General features: G+C 41.4%; 5 protein-coding genes across 13 annotated transcripts in view; 2 read left to right on the top strand and 3 right to left on the bottom strand.

Annotated features, from left to right (window-relative positions):
• The window catches only part of adgrv1 (adhesion G protein-coupled receptor V1), a 114,823-nt gene extending 112,227 nt beyond the window's left edge, over positions 1-2,596 (bottom strand). Inside the window, exon 1 of one of the 2 annotated variants that reach the window (XM_044198045.1) lies at positions 1,901-2,596. The gene's annotated coding sequence lies outside the window, so the exon portion shown is untranslated. The remainder of the gene's footprint in view (positions 1-1,900) is intronic. The other variant, XM_044198044.1, reaches the window with a different exon arrangement.
• Positions 2,597-3,058: 462 nt separating this feature from the next.
• lysmd3 (LysM, putative peptidoglycan-binding, domain containing 3) lies at positions 3,059-8,020 on the top strand. The gene is given in 4 exon segments (XM_044198056.1): positions 3,059-3,213; positions 4,642-4,918; positions 6,338-7,009; positions 7,011-8,020. Coding segments are annotated over 3 exon segments (996 nt in total). The 5' UTR covers positions 3,059-3,213; positions 4,642-4,651; the 3' UTR covers positions 7,068-8,020.
• On the bottom strand, positions 7,858-13,009 carry polr3g (polymerase (RNA) III (DNA directed) polypeptide G). 2 transcript variants are annotated; one of them, XM_044198061.1, is made up of 8 exons: positions 12,730-13,009; positions 12,446-12,577; positions 9,944-10,073; positions 9,182-9,247; positions 9,039-9,098; positions 8,676-8,740; positions 8,397-8,519; positions 7,858-8,285 (listed from the first exon to the last, which is right to left on the bottom strand). In XM_044198061.1, the coding sequence occupies exons 2-8, from the start codon at positions 12,554-12,556 to the stop codon at positions 8,196-8,198; spliced, it is 645 nt and encodes a 214-aa protein (XP_044053996.1). In that variant the 5' UTR covers positions 12,557-12,577; positions 12,730-13,009; the 3' UTR covers positions 7,858-8,195. The 2 variants fall into 2 exon arrangements, with proteins under 2 accessions (XP_044053996.1, XP_044053995.1); XM_044198060.1 differs by having other exon boundaries at positions 12,754-13,007.
• Positions 13,010-13,161: 152 nt separating this feature from the next.
• On the top strand, positions 13,162-16,434 carry mblac2 (metallo-beta-lactamase domain containing 2). Its single transcript, XM_044198058.1, has 3 exons — positions 13,162-13,740; positions 14,972-15,186; positions 15,689-16,434. Exons 1-3 carry the CDS (start codon positions 13,299-13,301, stop codon positions 15,860-15,862), a joined length of 831 nt encoding a protein of 276 aa, XP_044053993.1. The 5' UTR covers positions 13,162-13,298; the 3' UTR covers positions 15,863-16,434.
• A 493-nt stretch (positions 16,435-16,927) lies between these two features.
• The window catches only part of rtkna (rhotekin a), a 56,178-nt gene continuing 50,549 nt past the window's right edge, over positions 16,928-22,556 (bottom strand). For 5 of the 7 annotated variants that reach the window (XM_044198046.1, XM_044198052.1, XM_044198048.1 and 2 more), the window contains exons 8-11: positions 22,283-22,414; positions 21,035-21,200; positions 20,786-20,890; positions 16,928-19,460 (exon numbers count right to left, since the gene is read on the bottom strand). In XM_044198046.1, the coding sequence (XP_044053981.1) occupies positions 18,745-19,460; positions 20,786-20,890; positions 21,035-21,200; positions 22,283-22,414 (1,119 nt within the window). In that variant the 3' untranslated portion in view covers positions 16,928-18,744. Of the gene's footprint in view, positions 19,461-20,049; positions 20,147-20,785; positions 20,891-21,034; positions 21,201-22,282; positions 22,415-22,556 lie in introns of all 7 variants that reach the window. The other 2 variants (XM_044198053.1, XM_044198047.1) reach the window with 2 other exon arrangements.

The following is a 22,556-nucleotide window of genomic DNA, read 5'->3' as shown; positions in this document are numbered from 1 at the left end:
CAGGCCTGAGTTTTCATGTGATGATTTAAGAGGATATGTTAAGATGCAGAAAACAAAATAACCAAATAACTTGTGTTTCAGTATAACTAGTGGGGATACAGTATATCATATGGAACTACTGTAGATCACGAAAAGGATCATGAATAACTGCATATATAGAGTAGCTATCAAGCCATGCAAAGTTTCAATTCAACTTTACAAATGTCCTTCATTCAACAGATAAAGACATCCTTTTCAACTCTTGCCCCCAACAGTGCTCCATGGTACACAGATCAGCTGAGGCAGGCACAGCCTGTTGCAGGGCAATTAAGTGTATGTAGAGTTGTGTCTTCATCTACTATTTCCCTTTATCCCCACATACTGGGAACGCTAGCCCTCTCATCCCCAGCAAACATCAGCCTCATCCTGTCTGCAATGTGCAACACTTCAGCACCTTTCATCACTGAACAGGTTCCGTTTATGGCACTGTCCGCTTTTGTACTGTGCAGCCATTAGAGGGTTGAGACAGAAGGAGAGAGAGGCAGGCAGTAAAACAGTTTCCGCCCAGTGAATTACATTCAGACCCTCAAACAGGCGACTGGGGGCTGACCCCTGCCAGGCGATGACATAAACACAGACAAACAAAGGACCTGAGCTCTGAGCAAGTGTGGATCTTAGAGGATCCAAACACAAAAACAGACTGACTGTGTGACCTGTGGGTTTGTGATGATGGAAATAGAGATTATAGGTTTATAGGTGAGGAAATAAAATTGTTAAAATTTCATGGTAAGTTTTGTTGCTTCTTTGCTAACAAAGGGGGAAGACTGTAATTCTTCAACCGGAAATTTCACCCTTTTATACAAATATACATTTCAGAAAACAGTGAAGGCTGGCGCTGAGGAAGAGCAGGTGTAAGTGCTGAATGGATACAGAAGCAGCTCCCTCCCTTCCTCCCCAGTGAGAAAAAGGATTTAACTCTGCTGAGGCACCACAAAGGAGGCAACAAAAGAGATTTGCAAGGGACGCACCAAGATGACATCATGTCAAATCAATTAGAGATAAGGTGGACAATTATTCAAGGACTGAAAACCCCACCCCATCAACTGGTGTAAACTATGGAGCCTGGACATTTGCGTAAAATACGCAAAGCAACGGCAGCACAATGAGGCTACAGGCACCACTCGTTGATTTAACAGTAACAGCACATGTGCGCAACTCAAAGTGTGCCAAGATTACTTATGGCCAGAGTAAGCCTATAGATTAGTCAACGGAGCCTTTATGAGAGGGTCTCCAGTTCACCATGTGTGGCTGCTCCCCCTGAATTGTCGTTTTATTTCAGTGGGAGAGGGAAAACCCACACAAAGCGCAGTAATCACACTGGAGATCCTGGATGTAACCATGGAAGCGTTTGTCTCCGTCCTCAATGGGCTACCCGGCCATTCATTTACTGATTGAGCTGAATCAATATTTAGGCTTTTCAATTTTATTAGCTGCTCCGAGGGGGATTTTTTGGCACAATGCAAAAAGAAATTAGCAGTGGCCAACCACTTTTAATCGTTTTCTTATAGTGTTATACAATATGTCTACTTGAGCTGTCTGGCATAATTGATGAGGAGTATCGCTACTCATTTGTTTCCTTTATTCTCTGCACTATTAATCTACCGCTGACAATAGCGCCTACAGTCACCAATCATTACTGACTCACTTACTGAAAAATAAATCTAAGACGTTTGCATTGTCCCAGAGGCGTTATAAATATGTGTCACAAAGCGATTTCATCTTGCATCCAAGTATTTCTATGCAATTATGCAGCAAAGTTTGGCTGGTCGACACACATCCGTACCCTACTATTAGCCCACACTCACAATGACTAACAGAAACATATCTGCAAAGACACGTAAAATAAATCATTCCAGCTTACCTGACACCTTGCTTGGCCTCTCTGTCCAAGATAAATTACTATAATGTATCTATTGCAGAGGATAGCATCGATACGTGCTCCCAGGGTCTTCAGCTCCTTCTCTTCTCAGCAGCAGCAGCCAATAACTGCATCATTTTGTATTGTTTAATAAAAAAACCTACTGAATTCGGTTTTTTCCTACGGCAGCTTTGGGTTCCCGGTGAACAACATGGGATGAAGCGCGTATGTCATCTAACGGGACTGAAGCCGGGAGAAACAACAAGAGACGGAGCGGTTTCCCGGTCTGTTCAGGACCCTCTCCTCTCTCTACACACAGCTCCGGGCTCCTGCAGCCATGTGAGAGCTACTGCTACTGTACACACACGACTCACTGTTCCCACAGAAAGATTAGTTTGCAGCTACGCAGGGACTCCAGCTCGTCCCCCGGTCGCTGCCTAATCAGACAAGATGTTTTAATCCCATTTGTGTCTCGAGGGTGCTCCATGTGGTGGTGGACAGCTCCACCCTGTGAACCGAACAGGCACAGAGTCCCCCGAGCAGCTCTCTTGGTGGCTATTCTCCCCTCTGCTGTTGTCACTCCACATAAACTTTGCAAATTTGTACTTCATCTTTAGCAACTTAAATATGACAAAATGCTATATCTAACCGAAACACAAGCAGGTTTATGCGAAATCGCTTTTGCATTTTACCCACGTAACGTTAGACCACTATGTTGTTCACCGTCGATTTATAGAGGTAATTTATAACGCCAAAGCTAATTGTTAGGAGTGGCAGTGCTACGTGTATATAAGTTTGAATAAACGTTGATACTACTTACTGTATATTTAAAACTAAATGTATCTAGTAACGTTATAGCTATAAATTAACTGTTAACTAACAGCTAATATAGTTGAGTTTACCGTGCATACTCAACCTGTAACCTATTTTCTATTGGCTGGATTGCTTGTATTTTAATTGACATGGCAGTTAGTTTAGGTCAACGGTAAGAAATTAGCTAATACGGATATGAAAATATGTCTGAATAAAAATAATCCGATACTAACTTTAATCCAAAATCTTGGTAGGCCTACTTGAACTGTCTGCTCCTAAAGAGGAGGGATCCTAGCAAGTATTAACTTGACCTTTAGCGCCATCTGGCGATTAAAAGTGAGGGATTTGTTAGAGGCGTCAGTGGTAACGTCATTACGTAAATGTTTTGTTGACGTGGCGTGAGCGGTAGATAATTAACCGAAGGCAAGGTGAGACCGAAAATAATCCCGTGGAAGTATGGATATTATTCAGGTCAACTGATTGATCGGTGTTCACGTTTTCAGGTAAATGTAGTTGTTGACCAACTGTGACCAGTGACCGATAGTAATGTACAAACGCTACTAACGTTAGCCACATAACATAGGTGGACGCTATTTAGCGCTAGCCTAGATGCTTCTAGTTTGCTAATTGTTAACGTGCGCTGTACCACACTCATATCACTACAAGACCAACCTGACAGTTCATTTAAGCCACTGATTTGGTGGCTTAAACAGACGTGCTTCTAAAGTTACGTAGTTATTCCTATTGGACAACGATATCGACTGGATTGTGGGGTGAGAGAGACTAAGGTGTAGCATTAGCTCTGTTGTTTTATACCTAATATACGCTAATTGCTTAGTTAAATAATTGCTAACCTGTAATTTTAGCAACAGTAACTCTGAAAGCTTAGTTAGGTAGTCAATCACACCCCTGCGTGCTTGATAAAGAAGGTGGTTGTTGGTGTGCTTATGATTAACGCCATAGATTGCTAGCTGCTAACTTAGCTAACATTACCTTACGTTGGTCAGAAATCTGGCATTTGGTTTAAAATAGTAATCTAGAGTGAAGTCTGCTTTGCTCATAGGTTACAGCTGTGATAGGGGAATAGATAGGCAACGTTATCTGACAAGATGTCACATTAGTTGGTGATGTTCCCATGGCCGTAACGAAGCAGAAATGTTACATAAACAGAGGACCAATGCATCTTGAGGGTTGAATGTACTGCCTGTAACGTCACTTATCGTACTGGAAGAGGCCCAGTCTTATCTAGCTTAACTCTAACTTGAATGCACAGGACTGCCAGATGGACTTTAGTTATTTTTTGTAGGATGCTGAACAACTTGAGAAATGTATCATTAGTGAAAGTGAACTCTGCTGCTGCCTGCACCTGTTAATTGCAGGTTTCAGAGAAAGAAATGCATGTTTGGTCTTGTATGGTGTCAAAGTTAACATAGGCCAGCTTTCATTCAGTCTTTTTTTTTTTTTTTTACATCTGTATACTTTGATTTAAATTTGTAAGTTTATCTGATACAGTGGTCACATTTGGGATGACATTAATAGCTGTAATGGTACAGGGTGATTCTTTATAAAGACGTCCACTGTAGCCCAATCTTTCCCCCACGCTGTTAAAACTGGTGAAAACAATGACATAGTCACCTGCATGTATAGCCAACATTTTGATACCACATATGTCATGTTTCAGTAGCACAATATTGCTTGTGTGCCTTGTGTGAATGTACCAGATTTTACAGGATAGCCCTCCCTTGTTTGAAACTATACACCCTGTTAAATGGACATTTAGTTAGACTCAGTGAAGTGGCTTATTAGTTCAAACATGTTTTTCCTTGTTATCTTACTTCAGGGTAAAGTATACCTTGCTGGTATTCCCAAAGAATATGCTGTACAAGTTCAGGATTTGGTACTCAAGCCTATCCCTGCTCTTCCCAAAACAGTGAAGAAAAAATGTCCAGTAGAAGCCAGCACTATGGGTTCCAGTCAGCCACCATGGTGCAGCCTGCCAATGGCGGTCATGCCTATCTGTTCGGAAATAATGGCTCGGAGAATGACCTGTCAGAGGAGGATGCAGAGAGCTATGAGCTGCGGCCACGTGGCAGAGAGAGGCTGCGGAGGAGCACTTCCAGAGAGAGGATGGAAGATATTATCTACCTGACCAGAGATGTCCAGGAGGGTGACACCCTGAACAGCATTTCCCTGCAATACCATTGCTCAGTACGTGTGTGTGCGTGTCTTTCTTCCTCTCCTTGGGGAGTACCCACTCAACTCTCCTTCATTGCCATGTTAAAGTGGACTATCTTCTCTTATATTACACATATATACAAACATTCTTGGCCCTTTACGCAATTAGAGCTGCAACTAACAATTATTATTGATAAATCTGTCTTATTTTTCAATGAATTAATTTAGATGTGCTAACCAGTTATTCTATAGAATTATAGAAAAGAATATACACTAGTTACCAGAGTCCCAACTAGTGTCCTCAAATTCATTACTTTATCTAACCAACAGTCAAACAATATATTATAATTCATGCACAATAAGAGTGATGGAGCGTTATATATATATATATATATATATATATATATATATATCTAGATCCAGACTGAACATTGATAGCTTCCGGGTTACATTTTAAAGACATATTCTTTTTACCATTGTTACTGTATTTTATCATTTTAGTAGAAAATGTATAAAAAGATTTCTTAACAATGGAAAACAAATCTCATTGTTAATTTTCAGTTTTGGGCACAGCCTCAGAATGAATCCACCTTTTCCTTAGATCAGGAAAGCACTATGCAGTACTCAGAAACTACATGTTTTCATCCATATCCGTCCATGCCATCCCAGGTCATTATAAGACTGAACTACCTTCTAGTAACAACAAAGGAGAATGGTTATTTTTAAAGCAGCTATAATCAATATTTTTATAATAACAATGTATCAAACGACCCTGTGAAAGGGGTTGCTTGAAGAGATGAACCCACAGAGAATTAGCATCCAAATCTGCAACTCCCCTTGAATTTATGGAGCTTAATGACAAGTTGACCAGCTGGTGAACATAGTGGCACATTTAGCAGCTAAAGAGGCAGATATTTTCCTCAGAAGTTGGTAGAGACCAAGAACAGGGCTAAAAGGAGAGCAAATATTGGACTTGCGTTTGCCAGGTGGCCAGAAACAGGACTTAAAATTAATGATAATGTTGCTTTGTAACTGCTGGATTTGTAAATAAGCAACTGTTTGCTAACAAGTTTACATAATCAACTTAAAAGGTGAATATTGTGTTCAGAACTTGTTGAACTGTCATTACATACCCTGTGCATAATTCCACCATAATCATATGGATAATATTTACTACTCTGTGTGTTAATTTGGGTAGCTTTACTTTGGGTTTACAACTTTTGTCATTTCCTGTATTAAATAATTTAGATGATTATTGACAGCATTCTTTGTAGGAGGTTGACAGTTGGCATTTTGTATCATGCACCCTTCTTTGCAACAAATGCAAAGGCTGCCATTATAGTTTAGTGGTTGACTCAGAATCCAGAATATTCAGACGACAGTAAATGTAAAATACCAATTTGTGTCTGTAAGCAGCATAGTAAATTCATCTTTCTTGTGTGCGTTTCCTAGGTGGCTGATATAAAGCGTGCCAACAACCTCTTGACAGAGCAGGACTTCTTTGCCCTGCGGTCGGTCAAGATTCCCGTGAGGCGCTTTAGCGTCCTAACTGAAACTCACAGCACTGGACCTCTCACATCTGCCTCCCCCTCAGGTGGGAGGCGCCTGCCCCAGATCTCACCTGTTACCTCTCCCCCCTCTGAGTCCTCCACAGACTCTTCTTCTTCCACCGACAGTGTGGAAGGATTCCTCCTGGAGAAGGACAAGGACATTGAACGGCTGGTGAAATCCACAGGTCCGTCTCGGAACAGCCTGAATGAGGTTGTGTCCTCCTTAACGCTGCAACAGCAGCAGCCACTGCTAGGAGAAGTTGAGTATAAATCAGCACAGAGAAAGGACCCTTATTATGGGGCAGACTGGGGAATGAGGTGGTGGACGGCTGTGGCCATCATGCTGGTTGTTGGCATTGTCACGCCTGTGTTTTATCTGCTGTACTATGAGGTTCTCATGAAAGCTGACGTCAGCCATCATGGCATTCCTACAAAACCTCATGGCAACATGTCTCATGGACATCTCCATGGTAATAATTTGGACCTTCCTGTAGGAGAACACAACCATGCAGGGGCTGGACCTGGACACCATGCTAGAAATGTGGTTAATGGAGATCCACAGGGACCCGGTGCGGATAAAGCAGGAGATGGTGAACATGGAGGGCATGAGAAAACATAACAAGGGAATATAACTTCACATATAAATTTGTTGCTAACACAGACCTAATAAAACTGGGTGGACATTCCCATTTTGAGTAGTTTTTATAGACTTAATACATCAGTGCAATCTGTCTGACTGGGACAGTCAGGTTTTCTGAGACTAGGAATAAGGGTGTGGCCACAGTCATTCCTTGTGTCTGTCCATTTACATTTATATGCTTTTCAGCGAGTACAAATGGGCTGAAAATAACAAATGTTATGCTTGGTTGAACTTGGATACATTTAAGAGTTGTTCTCATCAGAAATGTTTTTGTTATCATCTATGCTGTTGCATTCTCAGTAAACTACACACAAACTGTATCCAAAGAGTTAAAAAAACAAACCGAGGCAGACAGCAACACTCTAACTTTTCTGTTTATTCAGTGATGGAATCAGTGGCCACACCCTCCAGAGATTCATTAATTCTGTAGATTTGGTTTTAAAGCAGTTTTTACTCAGTTTGGTCCAACTGTATTTTTTGCCATGTTAAAAATAGTGTATTTTCCAACGCTATTTGTTGGAAAAGTATGATTACTGCCATTGTGTTTAATATAAAATTAATTTATTTCAAGACTATTGAGCATTAGCCTTACACTTAACACTCAGTATTGGCGGTTACCAGTTAAATTATGTTTATGGATTTCCATGAAAGTTGCTTTGTTTTCTTTCCTTTAGCTTGCCTGCAGAGAACTTTTTTTTTTTTTGTCATTTCAAAAAAACTCGAAGAGCATGGTGAAGAAAATGGGAAATGCACAATATTCCCATAATGACTCATACTTGTAATTATGTGAAATTTTACATTTATTTTATCACTGTGTTCACTTGATACTTCATGAAAAAGCATTACATGTTGTTGACAGTATGTGCCTTTCAACCTGTGGAAATGTGCTACAGGCTGGAAAATAAATACATCTATTTTGAATAAATTATTGCCAGTGTGCACATAGTTTGGCATTTCTTATTTACATAAGTCTTAGCTTGCATCTCAAGATCAAAACAAAACAAAGCAAACAAATATCACTTTGGTAAACAGCATTCCCAACTTATCTACAATATTTAACCAATAGAAACAATCACATGATTGTTTACTTCAACAGTGTAGGCTTGGTTGAGTGACTCTCTCAGTACGTTCCTTCACCATCCATATTATCATCGCTTTCTGCAGCAAAATCTTCGCCATTGTCAAAATAGCTTTCAATGTAGTCGTTTTCCTACAGAGAAATAAAGAAAACAGATTACATGCTTCTTACATATCAACCACATTAGGTTTGCGTTGAACACATTTGGCAATAAAGATTTCAGGTTATCATTTGTAATCCAACCTCTTCAATATCCTCTTCATCATATTCTTCTGCTTCGATTTCTTCCTCCTCATCCTTATTCCCTGTTTTGTTTTCAGTCTCATCGTCTGATTTTTCAGGGTTCCCATCTTTCTTTGCCAGTTCCTGAAACATTGATATTAAGATTAAATTACTTATGTAAAACATTTGCTAGCTCAGGACATGCATTGTTGTACTTGATAAATCACATCAAGAGCAAATTAACAGCACATGTAACCGTCAGGAGTTGAACACAGAACAAACAAGTGAAGAAAAGCTTACATCTAATTTACTCAGCATATCTTCTGTGTCTTTGCATGATAGCTTCACAGTTTTCTTCTTTGTGCCTGTTGGATTGAATCATTTTGTCTTTATTCTAATAATCACAGAAAAAGAATCTCATTACATACATAATCGTAGAAAAGGTTTCAGTCGTAGTCATCTGGACACTGTTTTCAGAATCAAGACGTTTCGGCTCCCATCCGGAAGTCATTCACAATTGAGAATGACTTCCGGATGGGAGCCAAACGCCTTGATTCTGAAAACAGTGTCCAGATGACTACGACTGAAACCTTTTCTACGATAGAACACTCCTGGACGAATGAGGGACTACACCGTCTTACATACATAATGGCTTTAATATACCTGGTTTAACACGAGTTTTTTTCTTTCGGGGCATCAATTCTTTTGGGAAGAGGTTCCAGTCTAAAATATCAAGAACAGTATTTCCATTATTTATTTTTTTCCTCAATTTGCTCCAATCACATGACAGTATGTTATGCAAGTACCTGGAGTCCATTCCTCATCTTCCATCTGGCTTTGCTTCAGGTATCTCTCCGTGTATTTCTCCACTTCTGTTTCATGTAAACAAGAGAAAGTTCTGCTTCAGTACACTTTTAAACAAGTCCCAATTCACTCTCACATTGCATTCAGCAGTTTATCAGAACCACGAGTTTACCAACACAAAACACTGGTTGCTACTCCTGATTCTTAGCCACAACGGTAAATCATAGTTTGAATAGTTTTGACTATAGACTCAGCAGAGTGGCTCTATATATATACAATTTTTGTTAGTCCCAAAACAAAATGAGTGACATTTATAGACATGATCTATCAAATCCCAGCTCATTGTAAGGTAACACTTTATTTAGATAGTCCGCCTACAGATAGTTTATAGAGTATTTGTAACATTTCGACGGTTTCGCTTTGTCTGCAGATGTTTAACAGATTATCAATAGAGTATGTGACAACTCACAATAAACTAAATCGACTACTTGTTATGGATATATTTAGCTCATCACTGAATAAGGAAACTCTAAAAGGCCCGATCCGGCCAGACCATAGAAATCATATTAAAACCGCCAGATGAGGCAGCAGCTGTAACTCAATATTCTGCCAGAAATCTGCCTCTCTCTCCTTTTCCCAGATATGACCCTAATTAAATGTCTCAGTTCCTAAGTGCTGCATTATCCTCCCTCACAGCAGCCAATTGTCTTGCCATGGCATTTCTATTGGATGTCAGGTTTCTAATGCACTACTCTCCTCCTCACCTGCTTTATTGGACAGAGGCTTGATGTTGTGTGGTAGCCGTTGCATTGTTCCCCTCATTTCCTGTTTTAAGGCCAGCATGTAGTCCTCATCCTCGCCAGCTTTCAGCGGCACTGGTTTAAAGTCTGTGCTCTGGAGGAGGATAGAGAGTGGAAGGGTGATAATGGCAATCAAGTATAACAGTTATGTTTCTTTTTCATTTGTGCCTTTGATCAACACTAAAGAGCAGATGTGGCAGCATATTGAAAAATACGTACATTTATTGAAGCAGTTTTAGTGTTAGCTCCAATTTATTCCTCAACAGATTACATTTTAGTTTTAACTGATACAGTCAAATTCTGTACAGTAAAATAGTACCAAATTGTACCAAACTGATCCTACACTTAAAATGAAAGAGATGATGTAAGGACAATTAAAATGCAGCCCAAGCTAGACCTGCCAAGTAATGGTGCACAGACCTGATAAAGTTATCAAAATGGGTGTATCAGTTGTCAGGGCGACTGGCGACATGTACAAACGCTCAGTCAAGCACAAGTCAAGCATACTGAAGTGCTTAACTTGAAAAATAAACAAATGGTGTTAATATATATTATACATACACTGCAAATTTTGTGTAAAGACAAAAAGAGACACAGAACATCCTCAACTCAGCCTAAGCAAATGGACACAGGTGTCACATACAAAGCAAGTCTTAATATTCAACGGGGCAAACTGACCCTCAGGGGCCTCAAAAGCCCCAAGTATGTCAATTGGTTTGTGGTAAATTGTTTGGGAATATATACCACCAAATTACAATGTCATGGTTGGTCTCTGGGCCTGTGTGCAAAATATAATCAAGCTGTCATATGTAGTGTGCTGTGTGTAATGTACTTGAAGGGCAAAAGGACATGTGCACAATGCACAGAAAGTGTGAAGTATGAGGAAGGCGAGTCAATTGGGGCCCAAAAGTCCCCCTATGGCCCCCTATTTGCTGCATCATTAACACCTCACTGGAGATATACCATGTGCCAGCTTGCTTCAAATCCTCCACCATCATCACCGTCCCCAAAAAACCAAGGACCACAGGACTTAATGACTACAGACCTGTCGCCCTGACCTCTGTGGTAATGAAGTCTTTTGACCGCCTTCTGATGTCCCACCTAAAGTCCATTACAGACCCGCTCCTGGACCCCCTGCAGTTCACCTACAGAGCCATTGGGTCTGCAGTAAACATGGCCCTTCACTTGATCCTCCAGCACCTGGACTCCTCAGGAACCTACACTAGGATCCTGTTTGTGGATTTCAGCTCCGCCTAAACACGCTCCCGCTCTTCTGCAGGACAAGCTCTCCCAGCTGAGTGTGCCAGACTCCACCTACGGGTGGATCACAGACTTCCGGTCTGACACGAGGCAGGACGTGAAGCTGGGAAAACATGTCTCTGACTCCCGGATCATCAGCACCGGTTCCCCCCAAGGCTGTGTTCTTTCCCCTTTTCTCTTCTCCCTGTACACCAACAGCTGCACCTCCAGTCATCAGTCCGTCAAGCTCCTGAATGTCATGGATGACACCACCTTCATTGGGCTCATCTCTGATGGGGATGAGTCTGCCTACAGGTGGGAGATTGACCATCTGGTAACCTGGTGCAGTCAGGACAACCTGGAGCTCAACGCGAGATAGTTGTGGATTACAGGAAGAACCCACCCTCATCCGCCCACATCACCCTGCGTGACTCCCCTGTAGACCTTGTGGAGTCATTCGGCTTCCTGGGCACCATCATCACCCTCTCTTATAGTGCAGTATACTCATACTGTAAACTTTTGCACATTCCCATGTAAATATTTTGCACATTGCACATCCCTGCACAAACTGTCATTTAAATAACAGTCACATATTATTTTCTTATAATATTTCTTTAATATCTTACTGTCAATTTTATATTTAATACTTATGATTCTTGACCTGCAGGTACTTGCTTTATCTTTCTTTATATTTCTACTATGTTTATTGTTTTGCACCAAAAATACCAAAGAAAATTCCTTGTATGTGTAAAACTACTACTACAATAAAGCTGATTCTGATGCAGAAAATAACAGAAGCATCCTGGAGCAACCGATAGTTCATCTGTTATACAAAGTTGATGCTCTAGAAAGAGGTACTTAATGGGACACTGCTTTTAAACAGGTGCAGGCTCTTAACATGTCCGTGACAAATACTATATTATAATATTTTACCCAACTTATTTTATTTTTTGCAAATAAAACATTTTTTTTCATAGCTTGTGCTTTTGTCTAAATAGATCATAATAGCACCTACACGTTTTCTTTATACAAGTCTACTTTTGAAATGTCATGCAAATTTCACCTGTCTCTCTGATCTGTCAACGAATCGAGATCTGAATTTCAAGCTCCCTGAAATTTTGTGCCATGTAACACTTTGAGGGCTTATGGGTGAATTTAATATACTGCAGTGTGATGTATCATCGTGGGATCTCTGCATTTGTGTGTGTGTGTGTGTTCGGTACTTACTGGAAACAGCGGGCTGGGCCCCACCCTGGCTTCTGGCATGCTGCCCCTGCCGATGCCCAGAGCGTCAATGTTGAAGGTAAAGGCAGCTACTCCACGACCCCTGCCTGCCATGGCTGCAAGCCTCCTCTGTACCTGCAGCACAGAGTCCACATGTCTCCAGTCAACTTCACTGTCAAACACGTGTACACATACAAGTTACTGTACCACAGCTTTCATCGCCTTTTGTCTGACTTTGCCTACAATGCAGCGTTGGTCAACACTACAATACTGCATCAGAGATTCACCAACACAAATGTTGTAATACTCACTATGGGACTGTTAGTAAATTTCTCCTAATGTGGAGACGTAAGTCTGTGTATTTCAGGGCTATTCAGCGGCATTTAGCCTTTACCAAGTCTCCATTTCACTTTTCGAGTTTACGTGTCATTAACATTCAGCTACTCAGTTTTATCTGTTGTTCGGCGGGTCAACTAACTCCTGATATCACTAGATTTACAGTTAAACCTAATGAAGATTTGTACGGCTGTGCTAGCACCGGCGTGGAAACCTAAGCACACACGCTACACTCAGCAGTTTGCGTAAATGTGCCTTTAAATCGCCCCGCCCCTGCATGACGTTTGAGAATGCGTGACTTATTTGCAGCCAATAGTAGCGCGCTGTAGGCTGTCGTCACTATCTGTTCGCCCAATGAGCACGCTCTTCTTCAACAAGGGTGTGTCTGCGGCCACCTTCACATTAACCTCAATGAAAACATATCACCTCTAGCTAGAAGGCTAGTTACATCTCTCCCCCGCAAAATCAACTGACAGCACCATACCCGCAGCAGGTTACTTCGACAAGTGCATGAACTGGGATGTCTGCAGCCGACTGGTACGCTCACAAATCGCTCGGAGACGGACTCTTCTGGATCCAGGAGCGATTCTACCAGTCAGATAACCGGGCCAACATCTGGCTGCTCCGCGGCTCACACCAGGACGTAGTGATAGACACTGGTCTGGGCTTGAGAAGCTTACCTGACTACATCGACGCCAAGGGGCTGCTCGGCAAAGATCCGCAGAGGAAGAACCCGCTGCTGGCCATCGCCACCCATGCCCACTTTGACCACTCGGGCGGTCTGCATCAGTTCCAACAGGTGGGCGTCCACAGCGCCGAGGTCGATGCCTTGGCCAACGGAGACAACTTCGAGACGGTCACCTGGCTCAGCGACAGGGAGATAGCCGAGGCTCCCAGTCCAGGATGGAGGGCAAGGCACTACAAAGTCAAGGCTGTGCAGCCCACACACATACTGCAGGAGGGTAGGTGGTGGATGCAGCCTTTGCAGATATGATTATATTATTTATGATGGGGGAGTGGACCTGTGATCAAACGCCAGGTCTAAAAGCATCATGGCCGATACCATTAGACCATGATATTCGGTGGACTCAGTAGCTATAGTTTGCACATTAGAACCTTTTTATCTCCATAGGAGGATTTAACCACACAATGAATTTTGCAGAATACCAATAATGACTTGCTAAATGAACTCAGACACACACATAACCCACACGTATAGGCATATACAGTAACATGTGCAGTGGAAACAGTGGAGAGGTACAATATGAGGTGAGCGGCAGTGCTTTTACAGGTGTAATTGTCTTATTACATACTATGAGATGGGGTATGTAAAGAGTGCAGGAAAAGGTCATTTGTCAAGGGGGGCCCACCCTAAGCAAACTGTGTTGATAGTTTGTGAGATATGTGACAAGAAGAAATCATTTTTTTTGTTGGCAGCTACTATGCTCATTCTTTATCTGTATTTGATGAGCAGCTCTATTTTAAGCCAGTGTGCTGATGACTTTGAATTCTGTTATTTCCAAGAAAGAAAGAAGAAGAAAATAGAGACGGGCTACACTTATGGAAAGCATCCCATAGAGTAGTAATAACCTCATAGCACTGATTTAGCCATCACCCACTGTGCTGTTAGCAGATACACACCAAATCAATCACTAATAGATTAAACTCACATTCTGCAACTTTAGATTTCTCACTTATTTCATGATAGTTGTTGCACAAAGCTTATATCACAAAGGATGTTGCATTTGGGATGAGCATCTTTGTTTTTGTTATAGTTTGGATCAAAACTTGTTACCTGTCTTTAGTATTCTTATAGAGTGTAATTTTTGCACCGCTGGTCAATACACTGACTTGTTCTGCTGTGTCAGAGCCACTGCTGCAGTGCAGCTGGAATATCTCATTGCTTGATGTGTCAGGTTCACCCTCCTGTCACACTGTGCAACTCAAACCTGGTCTGGACCAAATCAATGATACACTGAATGTCCTATACTCTGCACATCATGGTGATATGAGGTGACATGTGGAAAACACAAATATAACCCTGGCTTGATTCCAGCCAGCCAAATTATGAAGAGCATAAGGATTTAGTTTGGATGTAAGTCTGGGAATGGGATGCATATGGACTTGAAGTTACAAGTTATATTGTGTTTGTATGTGTGTGTATGATACTATCTCTCCCTCTCTCCTGTCTAGGTGATGTCATCAACCTGGGTGACAGACAGCTGACGGTGCTCCACATGCCTGGTCACTCTCGGGGCAGCATCTGTCTCCATGACCGTGACAATAAGTTGCTTTTCAGTGGAGATGTAGTGTATGATGGCGCTATGATTGACTGGCTGCCCTACAGCCACGTCAGTGACTACATCAGCAGTTGTGAGCGGCTGGTGGGGCTGGTGGACAGCGAACAGGTAACACTGAAACACACCAGAGGGTGGCCTAGCCATTTCAGCTCATAGTTCCTCTATCCTGGGTCAGATTAAATGAGCTTTAATGCACAAGATATCCAGTCCCATCGTCTAAAACATATTAGATTTATGTTATGATGCTTTTGACAGAAGTGTTCATTATATGTACATTTTAGGTGCTGAGCTGACTTTTATTCACTACCCTCGGTGACACTGGGATTTTACAGTTTACTGACAACATTGTTTTTCTAGAAGATGTATGTAAAGAATGGAAAATATACTTAATTAAGTAATTTCCATGTCAATCAAAATATTTAACAGAATTTATTTTCAGCTGTATGTAATAATCATCCTTAAATCAGAGCTATGTACTGTATGATGGATACAGATTGGTACCCAGAGAAATAATGCTTGAGTGTGCCTCAACAGATGATTTAGGAATTCACATAGTACGTACTGTACATCATTTTTAAAGTGTTTAACAACTGGCACATTCATTAAACAGGTTGACCAAGTCCTCCCAGGACACTACAACACCTTTGGTGCGAAGCGGCTCCACCGGATTGCATCCACATACATCAGCAGAGCTGGAACGTGCCCTGCAAAGTTCTCCACATTTGCCTGGAGTACTCTGGCTGGGGTGGCACTGCGGGCAAGTAACCCACGGAGTGCCTGCTAATGAGAGGGGATCATGGAGCTGGAGGAAGCACAAGTGCACAAAGAAAAATGTTTAAATATGGAGGACATGAAAGAGGGTGAGGAGGGGAGACACCCCTCATTTATCTATAACTTGATGTAACATTATTCATTTACTTATGTAATCCAACAGAAATCATGTAATTGCCAAACATTGTGTAAAATGCCCCTATTGGGTTACATAAGTCAATAATCAGCATCATAAGCATATAATATAAAGTATTTATTATTGTGATTCTGTTCTATACTAATGAATATGTATTTCTTGGGTTAAATATGATTATATGTATGTTTTTTTATACTTTAAGCAGTTGTGAAATTGCAATAGCACAACAATGGTACCACTCTGCACTGCAAACAGAAAGCATGGAGCTTTGGGTTCTCTTCTGAGGTATTTGAAGCAGTCAATATGGCCATAGTATTTCTCTATGCATTTTACAATGCTCAGTGAAGACTCAGCGTCGACTACCTCCTATGTTTGTAACAGTGCTTTGTACTATTGACAAATCTAAGGCTTTGCTATCGAAACATTGACAATAAAGCCTCTGATCTACCTGCCTTTCTTGATGCTTCTACAAGACAGACAAGCGCAGCTTCTATATGGAATTTCATCTTCAGTCGTTCACATAAGATGGGATCGCCTATGGGATTTGTTGCTGCAGGGATAAGAATTGGATAGAATATGATCCATCATATGCTCAGAGTGCAGAGTACTTTAAGTACTTTACTGATCGAACAGAAAATTCTCCCACTGCAGGAAAAGAAAGAAAGTTTCCCTGAGCCTACTTTTGTAGTCTACTATACAGAATTTAAAGTGGAGTGTAAGACCTGTTAATGCTCATACTGTATATTCTGTGCTACAATGTTATTATAAGTAAGCAATGTGTTCATATGTCAATCAAAATGTAAGATACACAGTTAGGATTAATGATTTCAACTTAATAGGTCTTGCCATTGACAGATTTACACATAATATTTCTAACAGAGTTCAAAAGATTGTATTTCATGTAGACAAAAATGTGGACGTGCGAAGAAACAGAGTCCGTTGTGAATTCATAAAACATTTATTATAATTAATGTTATATTATTTATACATGAGATTTCCACATTTCTCATTTAATGTTTGTCTTCTAGGACAGCGTACATGCAGAACACAAAGCCTGCTAAACTTGCAAGGTTACAACATTCAATGTTATCTATTCGTAACAGTTAAAGATCTGCACATCATCTGTTAACATTATGATAATCAGGTATCAATATAGCTGCATTTATAACAAAATCAATAATGTAACAAAAGACAAAGAGAGGAGGTTAACTTAACTTATACAAATTAATTTACAGTAACAAATGCTGTTTTTCAAACATTTGACAGTTTTAATTCTCAGTAAAAATGGTTGCCCGAGTTCTGATCCCCAAGAGGGAAACTGTTACCAAAGTCAAATCCACAGTAATCAACAAAGACAGAGAAGAAGAGGCTTTACTGCACTGACAGAGACACGACTCTCCTATAAGATTTGTTTTCACATGGAAGAAGTAACTGCTGTGAACAGTTGTCTAAATGACAACAACTTACATAATTTAAAAAAACAAGGTGGCAAATAAGCCATTTTATTCTTGCTCTTACTATCATGACCTAATGGTTGACTGGGGTTTCATACTCAGTTAATAGAAAGTTACCTAGAATACAGCCACCATAAAATAATTTCTAAGAAATGTTTCTGTGTTGCATAATATTTGATTGGTGGATGTTTCACATTTTATTGGAAATTCCATAATCAGGAACCACTATTCTTAATGGACTCCCACAATACTGCAGTGAGGCAGTGTAGCATAATTATAAGTATGGCTTGGGTTTTCAATAACACTTAAGCTTTGGTTAATTTCAGTTTTTCTATGTATGTAAGGATCTATTACCCAGTTTTGACGACAGCCTGCCAATAGTGTGCAGATAAACGTGTAAAAATTAAGACCAGAGCACAGATTTTTACCCTGAAGAGATCACAGTAATAACCAGTACAGTAAGTATGAGCACTTGCATAAAGTTAAGCTTTCACCAGATTCATTGTTGAAATGATCTCAAGTAGTTCAACATTTTAAGTGTAAGTGAAATCATGCAAAAAAGCAAAATGGTGCATAGTCATTTTAGCAGAACCACAATGATCATCTGTTGTATGAATAATTAGATACGTACACTGAAGTAGATCACAGTACAGGCAACATACATCAACCCTTCCCTCCACACTTGACTGATTTATACCTTATGTTCATCTTGCATGTTCATCCTGCCACATGCTCACTGGCTTTCATAGCATAAACACTGCAAATCTTTATTTATAAAATACAGATAGGAAACATCCAGTCAAAATACTGCTAGTGCATTAATAGAGATAACCTTGAAACAATGTTTGAGAGGATGGCTGATGCAGAAGACAAAACAAAATATTTTCTAGTTTCAGAATTATAGTCCAAGGACAGACAGTGTGGCGTGTTTATTGAGTCCTTAGCTCTTAGCATCACTTTCTCCCAAATAGCATGACCATAATTTCTCAAAGCAAGCAAGAGTACCTCCCATTTAGTTTTGGACCATCTTCCGAATTGTGGCAACCCAGCAAAGTGCAGATTCGCCTGCAGTGATTGTCACCTGTCTTTTGTGTTAGAAGACATTCCAGTTTGCCCCAGGAGGGTCTTCCATGATCTATCCTCCACCAGGAGGCAGGCTAGAGGCAGCTTATCCTCCTCAGGGCTGGGCATGTAGCATAGCAGATTGCCTGAGGTTGGTTCACATATGTTAAGCCAGTTAAACCATAGTTTAATGAGCACTGTTGTCTTTAGGCCAACGTAAAATGTCTGTCAGGCAGGACAAGTTCACACCTGACTTTGGAGCCAGTTGCGAGGATCGAGTCTGGCCCTGAGGTTCCTGAGGCTGCGTCGAGCCGGGGAGGGCCTTGAGAAGGGGGCTCCCTCAGATGACTCTGGGCTGTGGCTGCCCTCACTGTTGCTGGAGCTGTTGCTGGAGGTGGAACTGGAGCAGGAGAGCGTGGTCTGTGTGCTGCGCTGTGACCCAGGTGAACGTGAGGAGATGGGGAGTGGGGCAAGCAGCGAGGAGGGAGGAGGCTGGCAGGGGCACTGGAAGGTCCCTCCTCCTCCGTACTCCCTCCCTCGAAGGGTGCTGAGCTTAGCATCCAGCGACAGAGTGCGTGGCCTCAGACGGGAAGGGGAAGATGACAAGAGAGAGAAGTTTGAAGAAGGCTCGGGCCAGCCACGGTGGTGAGAGCAGGGACTAGTGCTGCAGTGGCTGTCGCTGTCTGAGGTCAGGCTTGCATCTGAGGACAGCAGACCCAGCTGTGGGCAGCGGTGAGGGCTCACAGGGCTCCGGGGCAATCGATGAGGGGTGCGGGGGCTGTGGCCAGATAGGCGAGAGGTACAGGGACGGGGGCGGCCAGCACTTTGGGGGTTGCTCTCCTCAAACACAGACATCCAGGTGGGGGAGGTGCCCAGCTGGCTGCGGAGCTCCAGCTCCTGCATCCTCCGAGTCAATATGTCTGACACAGTGCTGCTGAGGTCAGCAGATGACTCAATAACTGCAGGAGAGATGCAGCAAAACTCATCATTATACTGCTGTATAACCTGTTTTTTCAAAGGATTTTAATCTAACAGATTTAAATAATTGATTTGTCTTAATCTTCTTACCATTTGGAACATGAATTGGCAATCCTGTCATCACTTGAGATTAACTGAAATGTTGTTTCTTATTTTTTTTTTATTCTTAAGGCAGGGATTAGGACAGTTTTAATGCAAAATTAAGGAATATTTTTATCTCACTGAAATTATGGATTTTGGGTGGATTTAGAGACATGTTTGCAGTTCATGAAATGTTATTTTTTAAATGCATCCTAGAGTTTATGAGGAAAAATTGCAGGCAAATTAGAAGTGTTCAGATTTTTTTGTTTGTCTGATAATGCATTGTACAGTTTAAGACTTCAGTTCTGAACATATCTTAATGTTTATTCAATTATGATGAATGATGATGAAGCAAAAAGAATCCTGTCCTGTCCTGTTTTGCAGAATCTATTCACTATTAGCCACATGAGGCTGATAATGGATTTGCAGTAAATCCTGGACTGCAACATTTGCCATAATTTATATGGAGCCCTACTCCTGTTACTTCACCTGTCGTTGTAATAGGACGAGAGCAGAGCACGAATCTCAGCAGACACAGCGTTATCCTGCAGCAGAAGACCCTCACAGGAGGGTGTGGCAAGAGGGGCTGCCAGGGGGGTTATGAAAACCGAGAGGGAGGTTGGCGAGAGAGAAGGGGTGGAGTGGAGAGGAGGTGTGCAACAGGTGGAGTTTTTATGTGTTTTGATGGTCATGACAGAAATCGGTAAGGGTTGATGCGTGTTTATGACGGAAATGAATGTGAAGGCGTGATGAGAGAACAAAAAAGATTTGTTCAAGGATAAAGATAATTCACCCGTTAAAAATTAATGGCGAAAGGTGAACAATGTGGCGTTGATCATGAATAATGAATGAGGACACAAGGAAATAATAAAGAAGGACAAAAGAGACAAAGCCAAGGAGTGATGGATTCAGGACACACAAGGAAAATTGAAAAGGACAAAGAGAGACAGAGAAACAAAGGACAGAGAGTGAGTCAGCGTGTCAGAGATAAGACCCATTCTATCTACGGTACAGAGAAGTAAAGCAGCGTGAGTTTGAGATATCGGAGAGGAAAATTTAATTGCGACAGCATCTCTCATGCACATGGACCCGAGGAATTAAAGCTACACACAGTCACATGCAATGCAGGCACTTTCTTTCCCTGCTTTCTCTTTTATCTTTTCCGCTAAAAGTGATCAAATATGTTTTTGATTACATATCCACAGTGATATAATCAGGGTCTTACCCATTTCGTGATAGAGTGAGCCTTGTTTTGGTGTGACAGGAGCCGGCTTCCTTGGCGATGGCAGTTCAATTTTCATTAAGTCATCACAGCACTGCTTCCATTGGCCTGTATAGAATATAGAAGTATATGTCCTTGAAATGGAAGCAGCTATGATACTATATATATATATATATATATATATATATATATATATATACTATATATATGTATATTACACACACTTCCTGTTACAGCATAGCAAGTACTTACTCATGTCATAGAAATGTTGCCAAAAGGCCTCCATCCACCGGTGTGTGTCCTCGCGGCTGTCTGTTGTCAGTGTGTGTGTGACCTCCTCACCTCCGTACTGGTTACTGATACAGATATTCTGAACTTTACTGTGAGGGTCTTTCTCTGATGCACGTATTCTGGTCTCCTGAAACACGGGAGTGACAAAGAATACAATCATCTGCCACAAAATAACTACAATCAGGAATGAATGCCAGTACTCCTGAATAAACAAAATTATGTGCTGCAACAAGTGATCATTATGGCAATTGTAATTTTGAGTCCCCAGTGAAAATAAGCCCTCACTAATAAAGCCACTAATTAGTCCTCTTCCAAGCCATTTCCCTTCAGCAATTATCCAACAAAAGGTACAGACTCCCAATTCCCACCTCCTCATTCTACTCCAAATATGTCTAGGTTGTTTATGACCACTAGATGGCAGTGTTGTTCCATTCGTCACACTGCGCTCCTTCTTCTTTAGCAGAGCCAGACAACTGACTAACAAAAGACCATACAGACCTGATCTGCTCTTACTGACTTGGCTTTAGGTCAACTGTGAGATCAGGGTCAGAGGCTACAAAAGACTGAATGAGTCACTGTGGAAGGAATGAGAAGCCCCACAGGCGTAAACCCTCAGACGCAGACACAGGAAATAAGATGATCAAGAACCTGACTGGCTGACTGACTGTTCTTCACTTTGGTGCCTAGAAAAATGGAGGGATGAGAGAAATATGATTCCTGATTGGATGGGGCTGACTGCTGTGTTCTATTGTGTTTGCAAAGACTTGAGAAGATACTGAACAGATTACAATTCGAAATCTATAAAGCTTTTTATCCAGACATGCCTGCTTTTTTCTAGCCTTGCTGAACATTTACAGTTACACCTGAAAGCTGAGCAACAGAACCACATTTTTCTACTCTTGGCTTCTGGGCAGCTCTACTGGGGCAACTGAGGGCTAAGTGTCTTGCTCAAGGACACCTTAATAGTATTTACTGAGAGAAGAACTTTTTTCTTATTTACTTTTTTGGCTCAGAGTCTACCACTTGGCTCGAGATTCAAACTGGCAGCAATCCACAAGCCCAATTCCTTATCTAAGCTACCAATGCCTTAGGCATAACCAGAAACAACACAACTGTATGGGTTCTTTAAGGTCGGCTCAACTTCTGGAGACGAAGTGTTTTACTCAATTCCAGATAGTTTCTCTATTTTTATGTGATTCCTTTGCTGACCTTGTTGATGGCAATGGTGAAAGCTGGCTCAACGTTAGCCTCCACATCTTCTGGCTGGTGGTAGCAGAAAAGGCTTGTTCCTTTTAGAACACCGTGCACTTTTGTCCAACTCTGATGGTCACCTCCCAACTGCTGCGAGATAGAGAAAAAGATCAGTTAAGTGTGGAGTATATGACAGGGAAAAAAACACAAAAAGAGATGGCAACATAAGAAGGAGAGGAGGGAAGTGGAGGAGGCGAAAAGGACATAAATAAACCAGGAAAAAAGCCAAAAA

The sequence above is a fragment of the Siniperca chuatsi genome, linkage group LG5 (assembly GCF_020085105.1).
Source record: "Siniperca chuatsi isolate FFG_IHB_CAS linkage group LG5, ASM2008510v1, whole genome shotgun sequence".
In the NCBI taxonomy this organism is placed as follows: Eukaryota; Metazoa; Chordata; class Actinopteri; order Centrarchiformes; family Sinipercidae; genus Siniperca; species Siniperca chuatsi.
Note: the sequence above shows the minus strand (reverse complement) of the source record. Positions and strands in the feature narration are given on the sequence as shown.